The 22,689-nt window shown below is 35.1% G+C and overlaps 1 protein-coding gene across 2 annotated transcripts in view; it reads left to right on the top strand.

Moving 5' to 3' along the window:
* STIL (STIL centriolar assembly protein) overlaps positions 1-22,689 on the top strand; it is a 50,442-nt gene that overhangs the window by 10,539 nt on the left and 17,214 nt on the right. The window contains exons 4-13 of one of the 2 annotated variants that reach the window (XM_012776119.3): positions 2,951-3,101; positions 4,402-4,514; positions 4,809-4,996; positions 6,704-6,951; positions 8,463-8,546; positions 9,886-9,972; positions 14,654-14,804; positions 15,836-15,945; positions 16,828-16,942; positions 18,693-19,661. In XM_012776119.3, the coding sequence (XP_012631573.2) occupies positions 2,951-3,101; positions 4,402-4,514; positions 4,809-4,996; positions 6,704-6,951; positions 8,463-8,546; positions 9,886-9,972; positions 14,654-14,804; positions 15,836-15,945; positions 16,828-16,942; positions 18,693-19,661 (2,216 nt within the window). The remainder of the gene's footprint in view (positions 1-2,950; positions 3,102-4,401; positions 4,515-4,808; positions 4,997-6,703; positions 6,952-8,462; positions 8,547-9,885; positions 9,973-14,653; positions 14,805-15,835; positions 15,946-16,827; positions 16,943-18,692; positions 19,662-22,689) is intronic. The other variant, XM_020289559.2, reaches the window with a different exon arrangement.

The following is a 22,689-nucleotide window of genomic DNA, read 5'->3' as shown; positions in this document are numbered from 1 at the left end:
AAATAAAATAAAAATAAAAATAAAAAAACTCCTGGGCTCAAGCAGTCCTACTGCCTCAGCCTTCAAAGTAGCTGGGACTACAGGCATGCACCACTATGCCCAACTAATTTTTTCTATGTATTTTTAATTGTCCAACTCGTTTCTCTTTATTTTTAGTAGAAACGGGGTCTTGCTCTTGCTCAGGCTGGTCTTGAACTCCTGAGCTCAAATGATCCTCCCACCTTGGCCTCCCAGAGTGCTAGGATTACAGGCATGAGCCACCATACCCAGCCTCTTTTAAACATTTTAATCACACTTACTTATATTCTGTATTCAATACAGTAGTCCCTCCTTATCCCTGGTTTCACCTTCTGTGGTTTCAGTTACCTACAGTGCAATATAATAAGATATTTTGAGCTGGATCAAACCTTAGTCCTAACTACATGGGGTGGGAGGGTAGAAGGATTACTTGAGCCCAGAAGTCCAGCCTAGGGAACATAGCCAGACCCCATCTCTTAAAACAAAACAAAAAGATAATTTGAGAGAGACACATGACATTCACATAACATTTGTTACAGTATATTATTTTAATTGTTCTGTTTTATTATTAGCTATTGTTAATCTCTTACTGGGACTAATTTTTTTAAAACTTTATCATATATATATATATATATATATATATATATATATATATATATGAAAAAACATAATATGTGTAGGGTTGGGTGCTGTCCACAGTTTCAGGCATCCACTGGGGGTCTTGGATCATATCACCCAAAGGTAAAGGGAGATTACTGTAATTTTTGTTTTGTTTTGTTTTTAATTATTATGGGTACATAATAATTATATATCTTTATAGGGTACAGGTGATGTTTTGATACAGTCATGCAAATCAGGGTAATTGTGGTATCCATCACATTTATCATTTCTTTCATCAGGCATATATCATTTCTTTGTGTTAGCAACATTCCAGTTCTACTCTTCTAGTTATTTTAAAATATATCCTAACTTACTGTTGATTATAGTCACTTTGTTTTGACATGAAATATTGTTCATTCTATCTCATTATCTAACTATATTTTGCATGTTCACTTTACCCCCTGACCCCCTGCCACTACCCTTCCCAGCCTCTGATAACTGTCATTCTACTCGCTGTCTCCATGAGATAATTGTTTTTAATATTTAGCTCCTAAATATGAGTGAGGACATGTGAGATGAGTCTTTCTGTGCTTGGCTTATTTTGCTTAACATAATATTCTCTAATTACATACATGTTATTGCAAATTGTAGGATTTCATTCTCTTTTTGGTGGCTATATAATACTTTATCATGTTTATGTGCCACAATTTCTTTATCCATTCACCTGTTAATGGATACTTAATGATTCCATATCTTGGCTATTGTGAATAGTGCTGCAATAAACATGGGAGTGGAGATCTTTTCTATATACTGAATTCCCCTCCTTTGGATATGTACCCAGCAGTGGGATTGCTGGGTCATATGGTAGTTCTTTTTTCAGCTTTTTGAGAAATCTTCATACTGTTCTCCATAGTGGTCTTCATTAATGCACTAATTTACATTCCCATCAACAGTGTACCAGGGTTCCCCTTTCTCCACGTCCTTGCCAGCATTCATTATTGCCTGTCTTTTTGATAAGAGCCATTTCAACTGGGGTGAGATGATAGCTCATTGTAGTTTTGATTTGCATTTCTCTGATGACTAATAATGTTGAGCATTTTTCCATGTAACTATTGGCCATTTGTATGTTTTCTTTTGAGAAATGCCTATTCAGATCCTTTGCCTATTTTTTAATTAGATTATTTGATTTTTTCCTATTAAGTTGTTGGAGTTCCATATATATTCTAGTTATTAATTCCTTGTCATATGAGTAGTTTGTAAATATTTCCTCCCATTCTGTGGTTGTCTCTTCACTTTGTTGATTGTTTCCTTTGCTGTCCAGAAACTTTTTAGCTTAATGTGATCCCAATTTTGCTTTGGTCGCCTGTGCTTTGGGGGTAAGACTCAAGAAGTCCTTGCCTAGACCAATGTCCTGTAGCATTTCCTCAATGTTTTCTTTTAGTAATTTCATAGTTTCAGGTCTTAAGTTTTTAATCCATTTTGATTTGATTTTTGTATATGGTAAGAATTAAGGGTCTAGTTTCATTCTTCTGCATACAGATATCCAGTTTTCCCAGCACCATTTATTGAAGAGACTATCCTTTCCCCATTGTATGTTCTTGGCACCTTTGTTGAAGATTAGTTCACTGTAGATGTGTGGATTTGTTTCTGGGTTGTTTATTCTGTTCTATTGGTCTATGCGTCTATTTTTATGTCAGTACCATGCTGTTTTTGTTATTAGAGCTCTGCAGTATACTGTAAAGTCAGGTAATATGATTCCTCCAGTTTTGTTCTTTTTGCTTAAGGTGGCTTTTGCTGTCCTGGGTCTTTTGTGGTTCCACATAAATTTTAGGATTATTTTCTTTTTATTTCTGTGAAGAATGTCATGGGTATTTTGATGCAGATTACATTGAATCTATAGATTGCATTGGGTGGTATTGGCATTTTAACAATATTGATTCTTCCAATCCACGAGCATGGAAAGTCTTCCCATTTTTTTGTGTCTTCTTCAATTTCTTCCACTAGTGTTCTATAGTTTTCATTATAGAGCACTTTTACTTCTTCGGTTAAGTTTATTCCTAGGTATTTTATTTGTAGCTATTGTAAGTGGGATTGCTTTCTTGGTTGCTTTTTCAGATTGTTTATTTTTGGCATATAGAAATGCTACTATTTGGTATGTTGATTTTGTATCCTGCAATTTGCTGAATTTGTTTATCAGTTCTAATAGTTTTTTTTGTGGAGTCTTTTGGTTTCTCTAGTTATAAGACCGTATCATCTGCAAACAAGGATAATTTAACTTCTTCCTATTCAATTTGGATGACCTTTCTTTCTTTTTCTTGTCTGATTGCTTTAGCTACAATTTCCAGTACCATGTTGAATAACAGTGGTGAAAGTGAGCATCCTTGTCTTGTTCCAGCGGATCTTACAGGAAAGGCTTTTAGTTTTTCCCCATTGAGCATGATACTAGTTGTGGGTCTGTCATATATGGCTTTTATCATGCTGAGGTAAGTTCCTTCTGTATCCAATTTTTTGAGAGTTTTTATCATGGAGTGGTGTTGAATTTTATCTAATGCTTTTTCAGCATCAATTGAAATGATCATATGGTTTTTGTCCTTCATTCTGTTGATATGATGTATCACATTGATTGATTTGCATATGTTGAACCATTTTTGCATCCCTGGGATGAATCTCACTTGATTATAATGAATAATCTTTTTAATATGTTGTTGAATTCAATTTGCTAGTATTTTTCTGGAGATTTTTGTGTCTATGTTCTTCAGAGATATTGGCCTATAGTTTTCTTTTTTTGTTGTGTCTTTGTCTGGTTTTGGTATCAGGGTGATACAAACCTCCTAGAATGAGTTTAGGCATATTCCCTTCTTGATTTTTCAGAATAGTTTGAGTAGGGTTGGTATTAGTTCTTGGTAGAATTCAGCAGTGAAGCCTTTGGGTCCTGGGCTTTTCTTTGATGGGAGACTTTTTATTACTGCTTCCATCTTATTTCTTATTCGTTTGTTCAGATTTTGGATTTCTTCCTGGTTCAATCTTGGTAGGTTGTATGTGTCTGGGAATTTATCCATTTCTTCTAGGTTTTCCAATGTATTGGAATATGATTGCCCATAGTAGTCTCTAATGGTCCCTTGGATTTCTGCAGTATCAGTTATATTGTCTCCTTTTTCATCTCTGATTTTATTTAATACAGTCTTCTCTCTTTTTCTTAGTTTAACTAAAGGTGTATCAATTTTATTTACCTTTTCAAAAAACTTTTGTTGATCTTTTGTGGGGTATTTTGGTTTCAATTTCATTTATTTCTGCTCTGATCTTTATTATTTATTTTCTTCTAATTTTAGGTTTGGTTTGCTCTTGTTTTTCTAATTCTTTGAGATACATCATTAGGTTGTTTATTTGAAACTTTTCCACTTTTTTGATGTAGGCACTTATTGCTATAAACTTTCATACTATATTGTTAATATCTAAAGTCCATAGACCATATGTAAACAAATGGATGTGACTGTTTCAATCAAACTTTATTTACAAAAACAGGAGACCAGCTTCATGATTTGTCAATTCTTGTTCTCTTTCGTAAAGTTAAGTAAATGCTTGGGAAACAACTATAGCTCCAATGTCTGCTTATTGTTGTTCGAGTTTCCAAGTGGTCCTCCCTACCTCCTGCCTTTGACCCTGGGATTTTTGACAATGATCTTTTAAAAGATATGTGTTATATTTTAGGTAGCATTATATGACAGGAGTTTTTTAAGGATATCAGATCCATCACACCGGTAAAAGATTTTTGTTATTTTTCAGAAATCCAAAGCTTGTGGTGACTGAAAAGACCATTCGACTTGCTTATCGTCATGCTAAACAGAATAGAAAAAATTTGCCATGCTTTTTACTTGGTTCCCTCACAGTGGATGAAGGTAATATGCTTTAAAAAATTACTTGTATGACCATAAAAGAATTTATATTTATTGATTCAACCAACTATTGTGCTAATTTTATTTGCTGTGCACCAAATATGTGAAGATGAGTAAAACTATCCATTACAGACTTCACAGTCTAGTCAAGTGGAAGAAGACCTAAGCAAGTCCTTTTTTAAAGTAAGAGTTTGCTATACTATTGGTATGAACAAAGTGCTTTGCTGTAATGTAGCCTTGCTTGATTTCATGTTTTTAATTAGCATGCTATATTGGCTGTTATTTTTTGTTCTTCAGATGAAAAAGGTGTGACACTGACTGTTGATCGCTTTGATCCTGGTCGAGAAGTACCCGAATGCTTAGAATTAATCCCTACTGCTTCTCTTCCTGGGGACTTCTTGATTCCATGCAAAGTTCAAACTCAGGGACTTTGTTCAAGAGAAGTGATAGTTTACAATGCAGATGACTTCAGTTCAACTTTTAAGGTGAGATTCCTTGATGTTCTTTTTTTTTTTTGAGATAATATCTTGCTCTGTTGCCCAGGCTAGAGTGCTAATGGCATCAGCCTAGCTCACAGTAACCTCAAAGTCCTGGGCTCAAGCGATCCTCTTGCCTCAGCCTTCCCTGTGACTGAGACTACAGGCTCATGCCTCAACTCCTGGCTAATTTTTTCTATTTTTTTTAGTAGAGACAAGGTCTCGCTTTTGCTCAGGCTGGTGTCGAACCTCTGAGCTCAAAGAATCCTCTTGCCTCGGCCTCCCAGAGTACTAGGATTATAGGTGTGAGCCACCATGCCTGACCTCATTGATTATTCTTTTTTTTTTTTTTTTTTTGTGAGACAGAGTCTCACTTTGTTGCCTAGCCTAGAGTGAGTGCCGTGGCATCTGCCTAGCTCACAGTAACCTCAATCTTCTGGGCTCAACCAATCCTACTGCCTCAGCCTCCTGAGTAGCTGGGACTACAGGCATGCGCCACATGCCCGGCTAATTTTTTGTTTATATATTTTTAGTTGGCCAATTAATTTCTTTCTATTTTTAGTAGAGATAGGGTCTTGCTCAGGCTAGTTTCTAGCTCCTGACCTCGAGTAATCCACCCGCCTCGGCCTCCCAGAGTGCTAGGATTATAGGCATGAGCCACCACGCCCAGCCATTGATTATTCTTAATTCAACCCAAGAATCAAACTATGTTTAATATGCTGTATTTTAATAAACTTGTAATTGGGAAGTATTCATAATGATTTCTGATTGAATTGTTATGAACCTAAAATCAAATTGAATATAGTTTCTGAGGCAAATGATATGGGTAGCATTCCAGAGGAGGATGTACTGTGACCAAGATAGCAAGGTTCAGAATGTGCTCAGGGTAATGTTAAAAGGGTGTAAATTTTTGCCAGATTTATGGGCAGTCAGACTGTAATATTAGTTTGGCCAGCTTATAGAGAGCCTTGTCTGCCAGGCTAAGGAATTTGAACTTTGTTATATGGGATATGTAGTCATTAAAGGTTCTTGAAAAGAGGAAACACTATTGAATCAGAAGCAGTTAATCTGATAGGGTAGGCTGACTGAAGTCAGAGAAGGTAGCCATTGCAGTAGTTGGGTGTGTATGAAAGAGGGCTATATTAGCTTGAAGTAGAGTGGTAACCATGAGACTAGAGAGGACACAGTGAGCACAAGCAAATACTTTGGAAGAACCAACTTAACAATTTGGGGTAAGAAGAAAGAAATCAAAAAGGAATGAATTTTAGATTCTCTGAGGCTGAATTAGAATTAGTTTACATCCATTTTTTCCTATCTAGTAAATATCTATTGGGGATGACATTCCCCAATAAGAATTTGAAATTCATAGCCTGAATAAGAGCAAGACCCCAGTCTCTACAAAAAATAGAAAAATTACCCAGATATAGCAGTACTTGCCTATGGTCCCAGCTACTCGGGAGACTGAGGCAGGAGGACTGCTTGAGCCTAGAGTATAAGGGGAGCTTGGGATAGAATATCTTATTTGCTTTGATATAATTATTCACATAGTCTTTTGGTCACATGGAAGAAATGAGAACTGAAATGTTGTAAATCAGAACTAATTTAATTTTGTTAGTGCAAGATATTATGTGTGTATATACAGCAGTATAAAATGAACTTTAGAGATACGGACACATTTCAAAGTTTTAAAATAATTGTTTAATATTGATTCCTCAGGCTCTACAGCACCATGTATGTAGCAAAGATTCCTTGGACTGTGGTAAGCTGCTTTCCCTAAGAGCTCATATCACTTCCAGGGAGAATTTGGACAATGTGGATTTTGACTTGCATTGGGCAGCAGTAACTCTGGCAAATAGCTTTAAATGCATACCTGTGAAGCCCATCCCCATTATCCCAACAGCTCTTGCAAGAAACTTGAGCAGTAATCTGAATATTTCTCAAGTTCAAGGGACTTATAAATATGGGTAAGTAAAAGATACATTAATACAAAATTATAAATATTGGTTGCATTAGTATATTCTCAGGATATCCACATAACATGAAATCATTATACAGTCAATTTATATGCCAGAGACCTGGCGGCTTAATCAATAATCAAGGAAAGGTAAACATGAAGTTGTTAAGGCCGTGCGCAGTGGCTCACACCTGTAATCCGAGTATTCTAGGAGGCTGAGGTATGATCTCAAGAATAGCCTGAGGCCAGGAGTTCAAGATCAGCCTGGGCAACATAGTGAGACCTCCTTGCTATAAAAAAGTCAAAACTTTAAAAAGTAGCCAGGCGTGATGGGGTGCACCTGTAATCATGGCTACTTTGAAGGCTAAGCCAGGAGGATTGTTTGAGCCTGGGAGTTGGAGGTTGCAGTGAGCTTTGATTGCGCCGCTGCACTCCAGTCTGAGTAACAGAGCAAGACCTTGTCTCATATAAACACAAAAATACACACACCAAAGTATACTTACTTTCCATTTAGTATGTTAACATCTAAACATGATGTGCCATAATAGAAGTTTATGTACAGTGCTGGGAAAGTAGGAAGGTGTGTCTAAATTGCCTGGGAAAATCATGGAAAGCCTGAATGAGTTCTTTTAAGGAATAGGAATTTATTATGTGGACAAGGCTGGGGGAGAACTTTTAAAACAGGTATGTCATCATTGATACATAAATCTTATGCCAACTCAGGCTTAATATTTTTGTCACAGTGCATGATAAATTAATAATCTTTATGTTTTATGGTCATTATAGCAGTAAAACATATCATCACTGGTGCTATCAAGACTTTATATCATAATATAAATGGCATTGTTTTTATTTCTGTGATTTAAAAACCATAATAATAAATAGCTCTCGATTGTACTGTGGTATTTCGTATTCTTAGAACTTACTTTCAATAATGAATATAATAAAATATAAATGTAGTATAATGTCCTTTTATGGAAAAGTGAGCTTTTGGGTTTTATCATGATGATTCCAAAGTTCTTTGACAGTGGTTGGAGGAATATAGTACATGCAGGGCTGATTATACCTCCCCTAATTCTGTTTACTTCAGTGAGAAGTCATATCTATTGCAGACTTTTCAAATCACTTGGATGCATAAATACTTCTAGTAACAAGAGTTTCACTTCTCCCAGGAAAACCTATTTTGTTGTGAAATTGTCTACCTTAAATGTTAACACTTTTGATTAAAATAAGTTGTAAATAAAATTGTAGAGCAAAACTTTTTTAAAAGATGTGTAATCTTCAAATACCATTTTAAAAAATAGAAGTTTGAAGACATTAAATCTCTTTAATGTCTTTTATCAGTCTTCCTTTTACTGAGTCAAACACTTTGACCTGTTTTCTTTGTGTGCATTTGTGTGAGAGACAACGTTCATTTGAATTATCTTTCCTACCTAAAGTATACTTAAGTACCCAGATTATCTCTTTTAGACAAAAAATACAGACTTAACAATTATTTTTACGCAAATGTCTTCTGTTCAGGTACCTCACCATGGATGAAACACGCAAATTGTTACTTTTGCTGGAATCTGATCCCAAGGTTTATTCTCTACCATTAGTGGGAATGTAAGTGTTACATTATTTATGAAAACTTTGTTAGCCAAATATGTATTGAAATGTATATGATATGCATGTGATCATGTACTATGAATATTTAGATCATCTTATAAAGGCACAAAAGCCAGTGGTTGCCAAGCTTTCTTATTTTAATAGAATTAGCTAAAATACACTTTTGCCCAATCTTAGGTAAAACTCCAATGTATAATACAGATAAACCTTTAATTTTTCTGGTTGAAATTGAAGTCTTAGAGCCTTGTTTCTTCAGGCTTCTCTCACTATGCCTTGTCCTTAAGGCATCTTGAGAAACCCAGGGCTCAAAATAACATGACTTAAAATCTGTTGCCAGGCAACCATGCAGAAATTCCCTTCAGTGTTAATGGCTTTCTCTTTAGAGTTAGTGGTTAATGACATTTAGATATATTATTGAGAAATTTATATTCATTCAGTATTTATCAAGCACTTATCATATACATAGTATTCTGTTGATACCATATTAACCTTTAAAGCTCCTTCTCAAGGAATTTATAATCAAAATAGGATGATAACATATTCAAGTATTCACACATAGAAGAATAAATAATGAAATATTTATTATGAATTGAACAGAATATACAGTGAACACTATTAGTATTTGTAAGAAAAAGAAGCTAAAGGGCATTTTCTTAGAGAAGGCAAACTTGAGCTAGACCTTTAATTATTTGGATAGAAGAAGGGAGGATTGATGGGGAAAAGAACCCATGTTTGGGAATGACACATACAAAGTTAATAAGAATGTACAAATGTTCTCTGGAGTATGAAATCTACTTGCAGTATATATGCTATGTTCCTGGTTTTGTCAATGGGTTATTGATATCTAAATGAATATTTACTAAGAGCCTTCTGTTTCAGGCTACCAAAAATGTTATATCATTTAATCCTCTCAGCAACTCTGTAAAGTAGTTTCAGGCTATGAATTCAGTCTTCTCTAATTCAACCTATTTCCAGTGCAGGCGAATTCATTTTAGCATTTTGTTTTTACTGTGATTAACCATTAATTTCCTCTTTCACATCTTAAATAGGAGAGGACAGAGAGAAAGAAGTGCATGTTTGTTTTTCTCTCTCCCTCCAACCTCCCCTTCCTCTCCCTCTTCTAAATATATATTTATATAAATAGATACATATAGAGGTATAGATTATATGTTCTCCCTCTTAATTATCAGCATGATCTGGTATTTGTAGATTTCTTATTTGTGAGGTCTTTCAGTGTAAATGCCAAGGATCTACCATATTACCTTGAGAAGAATGTAATCTAAAGTATATTAATTTATAAATTACTATAGTTTTTAATTTTTTCTTTTTCTTTTAGTTGGCTATCTGGAATTATACATATCTATAGTCCTCAGGTATGGGCTTGCTGCTTGAGATACATGTTCAGTTCTTCCATTCAAGAAAGGCAAGTGTGATATTTTATTCTGTAGTATTTCATTTTGATCTTTTCCCTTGATCATATTAATAGTTTATCAGTCTCATTTAAAATCCATGTAATTCCTTGGCCTTTTACAATACTTACATGTAAGTACATTAAGGAAAAACAAACCTAATATATTAAATGAGAATAAAACCAGATAAAAAAGATAAGTTTGCAGTATACCTGAAAATATCAAGGAATTTACTTATGTAATACAACATATACTTTTGGGGATGGAAAAAGCCCCTGGAGATCATTCACTATAGCGTCCTATTTTATAAAGAGATTAACTTTCACTGAAATGACTGCAGAGGAGTTTGAATTGTTAGCTTACACATGTTTTATTAATTACACAGCGCAACTTCTAGTACACTAAAATGACATATTTAATTATCTACCTGGCACTAAAGCAAGCATTGGTATGTATAGTTAGGGAAACTTTACTTCTAGCCTCGGTTCCTCATTTAATTTTATTTTACACGTGATGCCACTATTTGCCTCTTACATTCAAATGAGGAAGTCTGTTTTTGTCTACCTTGAGTGGCTATAGTAGACTTTAAAAAAAAAAAAAAGCAACTTCTTATTGGAAAGACAATACAAGTACCTGGTAATAAATTAGACATACATAAAGATACACAATAAAAGTAAGTTTGTCTTACACTCCATTTTTTAAGACCTCATTGTCAGAGGCAATCATTGTTAAATGGTGTCTTTTGCTTTCTTCCTGAAATCTTTAATACAAATATAAGTGTTCTCCCAGCCAGTAAAAATTAAGTTACAAATGGGAGCATGCCATTCTTTTTTTTCTATATGTTGCTTTTTTCTCTATATCATTATACCTTAGAGATGATTACATCTTGGCATATACAGATTTAATATACATATTTTACAACTGAATCGCATACAGTATATATTTTAAAAACTGGTCCTTATGTCTTACAGGCAGTGGTAGACTGACAATCTTATGTATACATCTTTGTGTGCATATACTAGTATATTTGTAGGATAAATTCCTAAAAGTGTTTTTTCTGGGCCAAATAGTATGTAATTCTAAATTTTGGTTGATATTGCCAAATTGCCCTACGAAAAGACTACAAATTTATAATCTTTCCAACAGTGTATAAGAGTGCCTGTTTTATTTCCTCCCCCAACACTGTGAAACAAATATTTATTGAGCACCTCTTAAGGACCACAATATTGCAGATAAGTAATAAACAAAATAAAATCCTGCAGAGATAGGCCGTAAATAGAATAAGTAAAATAAAAATGGTATTTTAAAAGGTAGGGAGTGCTGTGGAGAAAAATAAAGCCAGAGAAGAGGATGCTCTGTGTCTGAATGATAGAGAGTTAGAATTTTAAATAGGTAGTCAGGGAGGCAAAGCTTTGAGGTGAGGGAGTAAATTATGTGGCTTTCTGGGGGCAGTGTCACAGGCACAGGATACGTTAAGTGCAAAGGCTCCGGTGAAAGATAACCTTGCATCTTCAAGGCATAGCAAGGAGGAGGTCAGTGTGGCTAGAGAGAAGTGAGGGAAGGAGACAGTAGCAACAGAGGAGTTCAGAGAGGTAAGTGGAAGGCCATTGTTAAACTTTTTTTTTGAGACAGAGTCTCACTTTGTTGCCCAGGCTAGAGGGAGTGCCTTGGCGTCACCTTAGCTCACAGCAACCTCAAACTCCTGGGCTCAAGCAATCCTGCTGCCTCCCAAGTAGCTGGGACTACAGGCATGCGCCACCATGCCCGGCTAATTTTTTCTATATATTAGTTGGCCAATTAATTTCTTTCTATTTATAGTAGAGATGGGGTCTCGCTCTTGCTCAGGCTGGTTTTGAACTCCTGACCTCGAGCAATCCACCTGCCTCAGCTTCCCAGAGTGCTAGGATTACAGGCGTGAGCCACCGTGCCCAGCCATTGTTAAACTTTTGATCTTTGCTAATCTGATAGATGAAAGATATCTTTTCTTATGTTTTATAATCTGAACTTCCAGGAACTGCCTATTCATGTCTTTTGCCATTTTTCTCTTGGATTGTACATCTTTTTCATATTGCTTTGTTTGTAAGAGCGCTCTCTCTCACTTTCTTTATATATGTATATACACATACACACAGACACATATATAATATATATTATAGAGAAATATGTATTTGTAAATATATATAAGACATATCAAAGATTCCTCATCCCCCACATTGTCATTTCGTTTAACTTTGGTTAACAATGTTTTTCTCAGACTGTTTTTTTTTTTTTTGTTTTTTTTTTGAGACAGAGCTGTTGCCCAGGCTAGAGTGCCATGGCGTCAGCCTAGCTCACAGCAACCTCAAACTCTTGGGCTCAAGCAATCCTGCCTCAGCCTCCTGAGTAGCTGAGACTACAGGCATGCACCACCATGCCCCCGGCTAATTTTTTCTGTTTTTTAGTAGAGACAGGGTCTTGCTCTTGCTCAGGCTGGTCTCAAACTCCTGAGCTCAAATGATCTGCCTGCCTCAGCCTCCGGAGTGCTAGGATTCTCAGACTTTTTTTTTTTTTTTTTTTTTTTTTTTTGAGACAGAGTCTCGTTTTGTTGTCCAGGCTAGAGTGAGTGCCATGGCGTCAGCCTAGCTCACAGCAACCTCAAACTCCTGGGCTCAAGCGATCCTTCTGCCTCAGCCTCCCGAGTAGCTGGGACTACAGGCATGCGCCACCATGCCCGGCTAATTTTTTTTTTTATATATATATCAGTTGGCCAATTAATTTCTTTCTATTTATAGTAGAGACGGGGTCTCGCTCTTGCTCAGGCTGGTTTTGAACTCCTGACCTTGAGCAATCCACCCGCCTCGGCCTCCCAGAGAGCTAGGATTACAGGCGTGAGCCACCGCGCCCGGCGATTCTCAGACTTTTTAAACAGTTGTATTTATCAATCTTTTATCTATCTTGTTTAGAAGGGATTTGCCCAGTCCAGGAATATTTACTGAAATAAAAAACCTCTTGTGTTTTCTTCAGATGCTCTTATAGTCCTACTTTTTACATTTTATTTCAACTTTGCAAGATAATTTTATTTGCAGTAAGAAATTGTTAGCTTTTGATGCTTTGTATGATTTAGTATTAAGTTTATCAATTACTGATCATGCTTTAAGTTTGTATTGATAGTAAGTGTTCTGTAAAATCAATTTTGAAGCTCTCTTTCTGTTATTTTGTTTTTGGTCTGAAGCATTAGGCATTTTGTTTGATACTAGTTTTTGTTTGTTTATTTGTTTGAGACAGAGTCTCACTCTGTCGCCCAGCTAGGGTGTAGTGGCATCATCCTAGCTCACTTCATCCAATCTCAAACTCCTAATACCAGTGCTCTTAGTTACTGTTATAACTTAGGTTGGTACTTTCTGGCATTCTGAGTAGCAGTCTTATCTGACCCCTAAGAGAGGAATTAAGCAGAACAGGTATTCTGCTTCTTCATCCTCCACTGCTTTGTTTTGTTGATAGTGTAACATATTCCCAAATTATTTCTCATTCAATATTTTACATAGCAGACATAATTACTAAAAGTATTTATTTATTTATTTAGAGACAGAGTCTCACTCTGTTTGCCTGGGCTAAAAGTATTTTTAGATACTTAGTTTTAGTGTATATTTTAAGGACTCTCAATGACTTTACAAATATTTGTTGAATCATTTAGTGAATAATAAAATTAATGTTCATTTTATCAGTACTTAATAGTGAAATGTTATAAATAATTTAAATATCCATTTTTACTTTTTTTTTTTTTTTTAGACTAGTCAAGTGCAATAGTGAGGAGGGGGGAAAGTAGTAGAACCAGGAGTTCAATCTGTAACTGACTGTGAACAATCATGTGAGATAACTCACTACCTTCAGACCAGCCTAAATATCCATTTTTAAAAGTCTAAGTGAAACAAGAATGGCACATCTACAAAATGAAATACTAGATAGTCACTAAAGAAGCATAAGGGCTGGGCATGGTACCTCACACCTCTAATCCCAGACTTTGGGACGTCAAGACAAAAGGATTGCTTGAAGTCAGGAGTTCAAGACCAGCCTGAGGAACATAGGGATACCTTGTCTTTACAGAAATTAAAAAATTAGCCAAAGTGGCCAGTCCCAGCTACTCAGGAGGCTGAGGCAGGATAGCTTGAGCCCAGAAGTTTGAGGTTGCAGTAAGCTGTGAACATACCACTGCACTCTACCCTGGGCAATAGAGCGAGACCCTGCTTCAAAATAAATAAATAAATAAATAAAATAAAAAGAATAAGGAGGTCTGAGATGTACTATAGAATATTGACATGGAAAAAGATACAAAATAGATTGTCACATAAAAATTGCTGTAGCAAATAGCATGGCCCCATTTTTGTTGAATTACATAAAATATTTCTGTATGCCTAAGGAAAAATTCTGGAAGTATATACACTAAACTGGAGGATAGGGTGGGGTGGTTTTCATATTCTATTTCATAGTTTCCTATTATTTGCAGTTTCTACAAGAAATATATATTTCATAATAAAATATATTTTAAAAATGATAAATCAGTAACATTAAAAAGTAAGTATAAATTTGCACCCCAGATTTCTTCCAATAATTGGGCTCTTTAATCAACCTATTAACTAGATTGGGAGATTCATATGGAGTTCTTTGAGTATAATTTTATCTCCATTAAATTTTAATTAAATGGCATTTTTTGTCCAGGGTTTTTTCAGAATCTGGAAATTTCATCATAGTTCTCTATTCTGTGACACATAAGGAGCCTGAGTTTTATGAATGCCTCCCTTGTGATGGCAAGATACCTGACCTTAAGTTTCAGTTACTAACCAGCAAGGAAGCATTACATCTTTTCAAAGTAAGTGATTTGATTACCTGTTACATTAATAATTTGACCAAGTACATTAATGACTAGTTAGGGTCGCACTTTGGCAGTTTAAACCTAATAGCGTTTACTCTTTAAAATAGTAATTCAAACTATTAGGCTTTGTTTATTTACAGTCTTACTGAATATTAATTTTATTCATTTGTGGTTAATTTTTGTTTTGTAAATCTTAGACCATGTCTTCAGAATTATAATGGGGGATCAGAAATTATCCACAGAATAATTTGGCCGTATTTTTCTAAAATCTTTGAAGAATAGCTTATTTGTTATATCATTTTATACCTTTGAGGCTTAATTTTGTGATCAGTGTTTTCTTTATACTGACTGTGTTATTTTAAAAACGTGGGAATAGCAAATGGTTTTTCACACTTGAAGGTCGGTATTTATATGATGTAATCCAAGGAATCCAAGTGTATATTGTTGTTATACCTAATAAAATACATAGAAATGCATCTAAGTGATGATCACAGAAAAAGTAGATCTTTGAAACTATCAGTGTCATTATATAAAAACATTCAAAGACTGTTTTTCAATAAAATAGTTACTTTAGTTCTCAGACTGATAATAAAGTATATTCTTTATTATAAGAATATTAAATATCTATAAATCACCATGCATTTCCACTCAGCTCTTATTTTGTGACTTCTTCGAGATCATTATGAATCAGATTTTTATGTTTTAATTATACATATAATCATCTCAACTGAGATCTAATAATTTACTTCTATTTCAGAGACATATTTATCATTTTATTCTTTAGATGGTATCTTCAGTTCATAGTTACTGTATTTACTAAATCCCTGCATTATGATACCATGACTAAGTTTTTACTTTCACTTATGTAGTAGGGAAAATGGACAGTTTACAAAAGAAAGTTACAGTTACAGAAATTGAAAGTCAATGTCCCCCTCACCCCAGTGTTGAAGAGCTATTTTTCATCTAAATAGAATCCTTTGTTGTTTTTATGTAAGTCAGATCTCAAAGCCTGTCCTACTTCATTTCAGAATGTTGAACCTTCTGACAAAAATCTAATTCATTTCGAACTAAGTGCTGAAAGCCAAAATACTGAAACAGAGCTTTTCAACAAGACTTCCAAAAATGTTTCAATTAAGAGGTAAAAGATCTTTTTATTATTATGTGTGTTTTTACAAATTATATTCATTTGTTTTTGATGAGTAATTAAAATCTCCAATTTTTTGATGAAACTATTTATAAATTTTATGTATCATAGATGTCTTTGCTTTAAGTGCATTCCTTCATATTAATTAGGAAGTTAGATGATAATTTTAATGAAATGACAGCTCTGATATGGTTTTCATTTGAGCTGATTTATTATATAGGAAAAATAAAGTATTCCTCAAGAAATGAAGTTGCTTAGAAAGAAGCATCCTGTTTTTGTGTAGTACCTTGTGTTCTTTCCTTCTGTGTAGTTTTAAATCTGGACCTATCAGATAAACTACTATAAAAACAATTCCTCTACCTAAAAAAAAACCAAACAGACAAAAAACAAAACAAAACTTTTAAAGCAAATATACTTGAAGAATATTAATTAAATAAGGGCTACCACAGATATAAGTACATAGGAAAATATAATTCCTTATTTGGTTTTCCTTTTTAACATAGTGTATAATATAGTGAGTACACATCTCTATTGCCAGATTATAATTTTTTTAACAGCAAATGCTATGTCTTATTTATTTCTACATTCATCAAAGTGATTAGCCAGAACCAGTGACTGTTGATTTATTGTGACATTAACAATATAAGGTTGAACCTGCCATGATCAGGCAAATGGGATAGTTTAATAAGCATGAGTCTGACTGGGCCATCTTTTTTGGTCGGTTAACATCGGCCTGAAAAATAAAATAATCTGTGGTTGTCAGATACTAAATTAAATGATCCAAATACTACTGTGACTTATTAAAAGACGTTATTCAATTTCAAGAACGAACACAGATTACTGAAGGATTTTCTTATCTCCTTTTCTATTCTTTAGGTCTTCCCAAAAGTTACCTCCTGGGAAAATGCCAATAAATGATCACGATTCTGGTGTTGAAGATGAAGATTTTTCCCCAAGACCAATTCCTAGTCCTCATCCAGTGAGTCAAAAGGTATCACTGATCTTATCTTACTGAATTCATCTTTGTGGTTAGAGACATAAAAGTCTCATCATATTAAAGCATTAAATACTACTACTTAAAACTTCTTATCATTCTTGCCAGGCACAGTGACTCACATCTGTAATCCCAGCACTTTGGAAGGCTGAGGTGGGAGGATCACTTGGGGCCAGTAGTTCTAGGGTACACTGAGCTATGATTGGCCCACTGCCCTCCAGCCTGGGTGACAGAACGAGACCCTGTCTCTTTAAAAAAAAAGTATCATTCTAAGATATATCTAGCTATGTATATCTATATTATATCTATATAGAGAGATATAAATGCCTCACAAGTACATATAATTATTATATGTAATTAAGTATACATATATACGTGTGTAATATATATGTAAAAGTACATATAATTAGTTCCAGAGAAAACTGAGGCATAAATTGGTTAAGTTACCTAGTAACTTGTAAGTAGAAAAGCCAGGATTCTAATCCAGGAAGTTTCTTTTTAGAATCTGGTGTTTTTAACAACCATATAGACTCAATGTTCTATGCTATCACCAGAGCTTCACATTGGTTTTTATTACTATTGAGAAAGCAACCTACCTACTTTGAGAGGTTAATTGTTAATAAATTCTGTCATAATTTTTTGATTGCCACCAACCAGTGAGTTATTTTAGAATTGTTGTTTACCTTAACTGGATTAATTTTTTATTTTAGAAGAAAAAGAATAGGAAAGATTTTTAAAAATTAATATCAAAGTATAACCAAATTTACCTCAGCAAGTATTAGGTCATAAAATATCTCATTTCAAATCAAAAGTTTATTAGATCTCAAGAAGCAGTACAATTAATCAAACTATGCACTTAAACTATTGACACAGTTTTGCCATCTTAATGGTAGCTTGTTTATGCCAGCAGCAAAGAAGCCATCTTTTTTTGAGAACTGAATATTTTTCCTTGCAAGAAGTGATCCAAAGCCTGAAAGAAGTGGTAGTCAGTTGGTGCAAGGTCTCGTGAATACAGTAGATGACAAGAGAGTTTCCAAGTCCAGTCTCTGTAATTTGAACAGTTTTGTTTGTGCTACATGTGGTCAAGTGTTGTCTTGCAAGACGATAGGCCTGTCTCTATTGATCTGTCTCGGCCTCTTAATCACAAGCATCCTCATCATTTTGTCCATTTGGTTGCAGTAGACATCCACTGTAATTGACTGACCAGATTTCATGAAGCCATAGTGGATAAAACCCATGCTGGACCACCAAACAGACACCATTAGCTTTTTTTGGTGAATATTTGGTTTTGGACTGTGTTTTGGCACTTCATCTTTATCAAGCCATTGTGCTGAACATTTGTGATTGTTGAAAAGAATCCATTTTTCATCACACATAACAGTACAGTATAGAAATGGTTCGCCTTAATGTCGTGACAGTAAAGAAAGGCAAGCTTCAAGAAGATTTCTCTTCCAACACTCATTTAATGCATGTCGTACCCATTTATCCAGCTTCTTTACCTTGCCTATTTGTTTCAAATGGTCCAATATTGTTGGAATGGTAATGTTAAACCTTGCTGCTAATTCACTCATAGGTTGAGATGAATTCACTAACACATAGAAGATCCCCAGAAAATATTTGCTGATGGTCTAAATATAGAATGAACACTTTTAAATATGTAATTAGATATAATTTGTGAAATACTGGTCTAAGGAAGGTAAAGCATATGTCTTCTAAAAAATACTTTTTTCCTCTTTCCCATTTATAGATTTCTAAGATTCAACCTTCAGTTCCTGAACTTTCGCTTGTATTAGATGGGAATTTCATAGATTCAAACCCTCCACCTAATCCACTGGAAATAGTAAATAAGGAAAATCCTCTTTTGTTGATTAACCAGTCTGACCACTTGAAGCCATTGCAGCCCCAGCTTTATAATGAGGAACACAGCCAAGAAACTGAAGCTGAAGAGCCTTCCTTGAGAGGGATACCAAGTCAGTTAAACCAGGGCACTGCCCTTTTGAGACCCTGCAAAGTAAAGCAGCCATTTACATGTAAGAAAGGGAACCCCCATATCCAGAACAGTGTTAAACTATCTTCTAGTAATGAGCCATGTCATGGTATGTTTGAAGAGCTTCAAGCAGTTTCTGCTGGAAATGTACAAAAAGAAGAGTATCCTGTAAGACCCTCCACATTTAATTGTAGACAGTCTTCTCTTGCCCCGCAGTCCCACACTCAAAATTTTGTTTTTTCACCCCATAATTCAAGAAGACCGATGGAACTTCAGATATCTACTCCCCCACCACCACCTTACTATTCCACAAACGTTTGCAGTTGTTGTCAGCATCATAGCCATATTCAGTATAGTCCAATAAATTCTTGGCAAGGAATAAATACAGTTGGATCTATTCAAGACTTCCAGTCTGAACCCCTTCAAAAGCATTCATTACTTCACCCAAGTGGATGTCCAGCTGTATGCCATAAGGCATTCTATTCTTCAAGTAGTCCTATAGCCTTGAGACCTCAGGGAGGCATGGACAGTTGTTCTCCCCACAGCAATGTAGAGCCATCACCTGTGGCGAGACTGCCTTCGCATATGGATTCATGTAACCCACAACCTTGCACGGTGTGCGTGCATGTGCCCAAGACCGAGTCAGATAATGGAATGATGGGACTGTCTCCAGATGCATATCGGTTCCTCACAGAACAAGACAGACAGCTGAGACTACTTCAGGCACAGGTTTGCTTGGAGCTTTCTTAGTTTTGTTAAATTCTTTTTTTTTTTGCAGCCCACTGTTGCTGATTTTTTTTTTTTTTTTTTGCAGCCCACTTAAATTCTTGATATTAATGTGGTTTCTTAAAAACTGACAAATCTCTTTAGTAATTACATTTTATAGAATAAAATTGTGGAATGTCAGAACTAGAAGGGATCTTGGAAACTGAGTTCTAGTCTTTCTTATTTGACAAATCAGTATTAATACAATGAGCACTAGACAGAGAATAATTTAACCCAATGCCATGCTGCTTAGTTAGTAGTAGAACCAGAACTAGAAAGCAAGTTTTCTTTCTTTCTTTCTATGTTGTACATATCATAACTTATAATATAATTGCACTTTTATTTCATTTTTTGCCTCTAATATTTTCACATTGAAAAGAATTCTTTCTCACTTCTATTTCCTGTCTTCAAAAGAAAACTAATAGAGGCTAAAAGGTTTAGTCATTTAAGGTATTTAGAAATCTTAGTTACTTGAGATTTGTATACTTAAAAAAATTATTTTATTTTATTTATTTTTTAGCAGGGGAGAGACAGTCCTGCTCTGTTGTCTGGGCTAGAGTGCAGTGGCATCATCATAGCTTACTGCAACCTCAAACTCCTGGGCTTGAGTGATCCTCTTGCCTTAGCCTCTCAAGTAGCTGGGACTATAGGCACATGCCACCACACACAACTACTTTTTCCATTTTTGGTGGAGATCTTGCTCAGGCTAGTTTCAAATTCCTGAGCTCAAATTATCTTCCTACCTCAGTTTACCCAGAGTGCTGGGATTACAGGTGTGAGCCACCATGCATGGCTGGGCTTTGTATACTTAAAATGTGATAATTGTAGACCAGGCCCTGGTCTACATATTTCTTTTTTTTTTTTTTTTTTTTTTTTTTTGAGACAGAGTCTCGCTCTGTTGCCTGGGCTAGAGTGCCATGGAATCAGCCTAATTCATAGCAACCTCAAGCTCCTGGGCACAAGCAATCCTCCTGCCTCAGCCTCCCGAGTAGCTGGGACTACAGGCATGTGCCACCATGCCCGGCTAATTTTTTGTATATATATTTTTAGTTGTCCAGCTAATTTCTTTCTATTTTTTTAGTAGAGACGGAGTCTCGCTCTTGCTCAGGCTGGTCTCAAACTCCTGAGCTCAAACGATCCTCCTGCCCTGGCCTCCCAGAGTGCTAGGCTCACAGGGGTGAGCCACCACGCCTGGCTGGCCCTGGTCTACATTATCTGAGTCATTATACTTGGAGAATACAAAATATGATTTAGAAAATATCTCTGTGATAAATACACGTAATATTTTCCTCATATGTGAACTTTAAAAAAAATTTCTTTAGGTACCTTTTAAAAAAAGTATCTTAGACTTTTCTATACAAATACATATAGCACTGCCTTATTCTGCATAGATTTCTGTTATAAGATGAATATCAAGTTTTCTAATTGTTTTCCTATTGACCATTTCAACAGTTTGAAGTTTCTGCTATTGCAAACAATACAGCAGTGAGCATCCTTTTACTTGGAGGATATGCATATGTGCAAGTATCTGTACCATAGATTCCTAGAAGTAAAAGTGTGATGGCAAAGGGAACATATACTTTAAATGTTCATAGATACCCAAACTTGTTCCTGTTCTGGTATTCCAAGTCTCATTTTGGTGTAGGGGTTAAGGAAGTAGGCTCTGGTATCAGACTCCTTGGATTCTAATCTAATTTCTGGGTAGCATAAGGTGTGCAACTTTGGACAAGTTACCTTACCTCTCTCTCACTTTATTTTTCCCATGTACAAAATAGGGATATACATAAATTGTATGGAGTTCTAAGGATTGAATGAGTTACTAGATAAGAGCTTAGAATACTGTATAATTAGTGCTCAGTTGATGTTAACTATTAACATAGTAACAAGCTCCAGAAAAGGAGCTCACCTTCAACAGTTTTCTTAGCACCTTGAATAGTACTTAACACATAACAGTTGTTTAATACGTATTTTGTTACTTGAATGAATGAAAATGGCCACCAGAAAGGTTATGCCAGTTTTTTACCCCAAAATCATTTTCCACATCTCCAACATTGGGCACATCAAACTCTTAAATTATTATCATTCTTTTAAATAGAAATTGCTTTGGTTTCCATTGTATTTTTATAAGTAATATTGATTCTTTGATTATATTTAGGAGCTCATTATATATTAAGAAAATTGGTCCATCATATATATGTGATATTTCTTACAGTTGTATTTTAACCATTTGCTTTATGCAGAATATTCTAGTTTAGATATAGTTAAATATATCAATCATTTTCTTTCTGGGTTTTATATTAGGTTTAGAAAAGATTTCTCCCCTTCAAGATTATCAAAAATTTTATCTTTTTATTAATGATTAGAAATACATTTTTATTTTTACTTTATTGATTGATCAAGACAGGGTCTCCCTCTGTTGCCCAGGCTGGAGTGCAGTGACAAGATCATAGCTCACTGCAACCTTGAACTCCTGGGCTCAAGCAATCCTCCCACCTCAGCCTCCTGAGTAACTGGGACTACAGGTGCGTGCCACTACACCCAGCTGATTTTTCTATATTTAGCAGAGATAGGATCTTGCTATGTTGCTCAGACTGGTCTCAAACTCCTGGCTCAAACATTCCTCCCACCTTGGCTAGGATTACAGCATCAGCCACTGTGCCTAGCCTCTATTTTTATTATATAATGAAAGTGTCATGTGTTTGTATCTATTTCTGGACTGTAGTTTGCTCCATTGATTGGCTTATTTATTCCAGCATGAGTTACGATTCAATTTAATCACTATAGCTTTATAATGTATTTTAATATTGCATTCTAAATGCCTTCAATGGAGAAGACAGGGCTTGAGGAGACAAACTTGATAATACTGAACTCCTTTTGCCAAGTAATCCTTAAAAGTTCTGAAAGAGTACTAGCTCTTTCAAATGTTAAAGTACATTATAAAATTTCAGTGACAAATGTATTAAAATATTAAAAACTCTAAATGTAATAGATG

This window comes from Microcebus murinus, chromosome 2 (genome assembly GCF_040939455.1).
Source record: "Microcebus murinus isolate Inina chromosome 2, M.murinus_Inina_mat1.0, whole genome shotgun sequence".
NCBI lineage: Eukaryota > Metazoa > Chordata > Mammalia > Primates > Cheirogaleidae > Microcebus > Microcebus murinus.
This window is presented reverse-complemented; position numbering and strand designations above follow the sequence as displayed.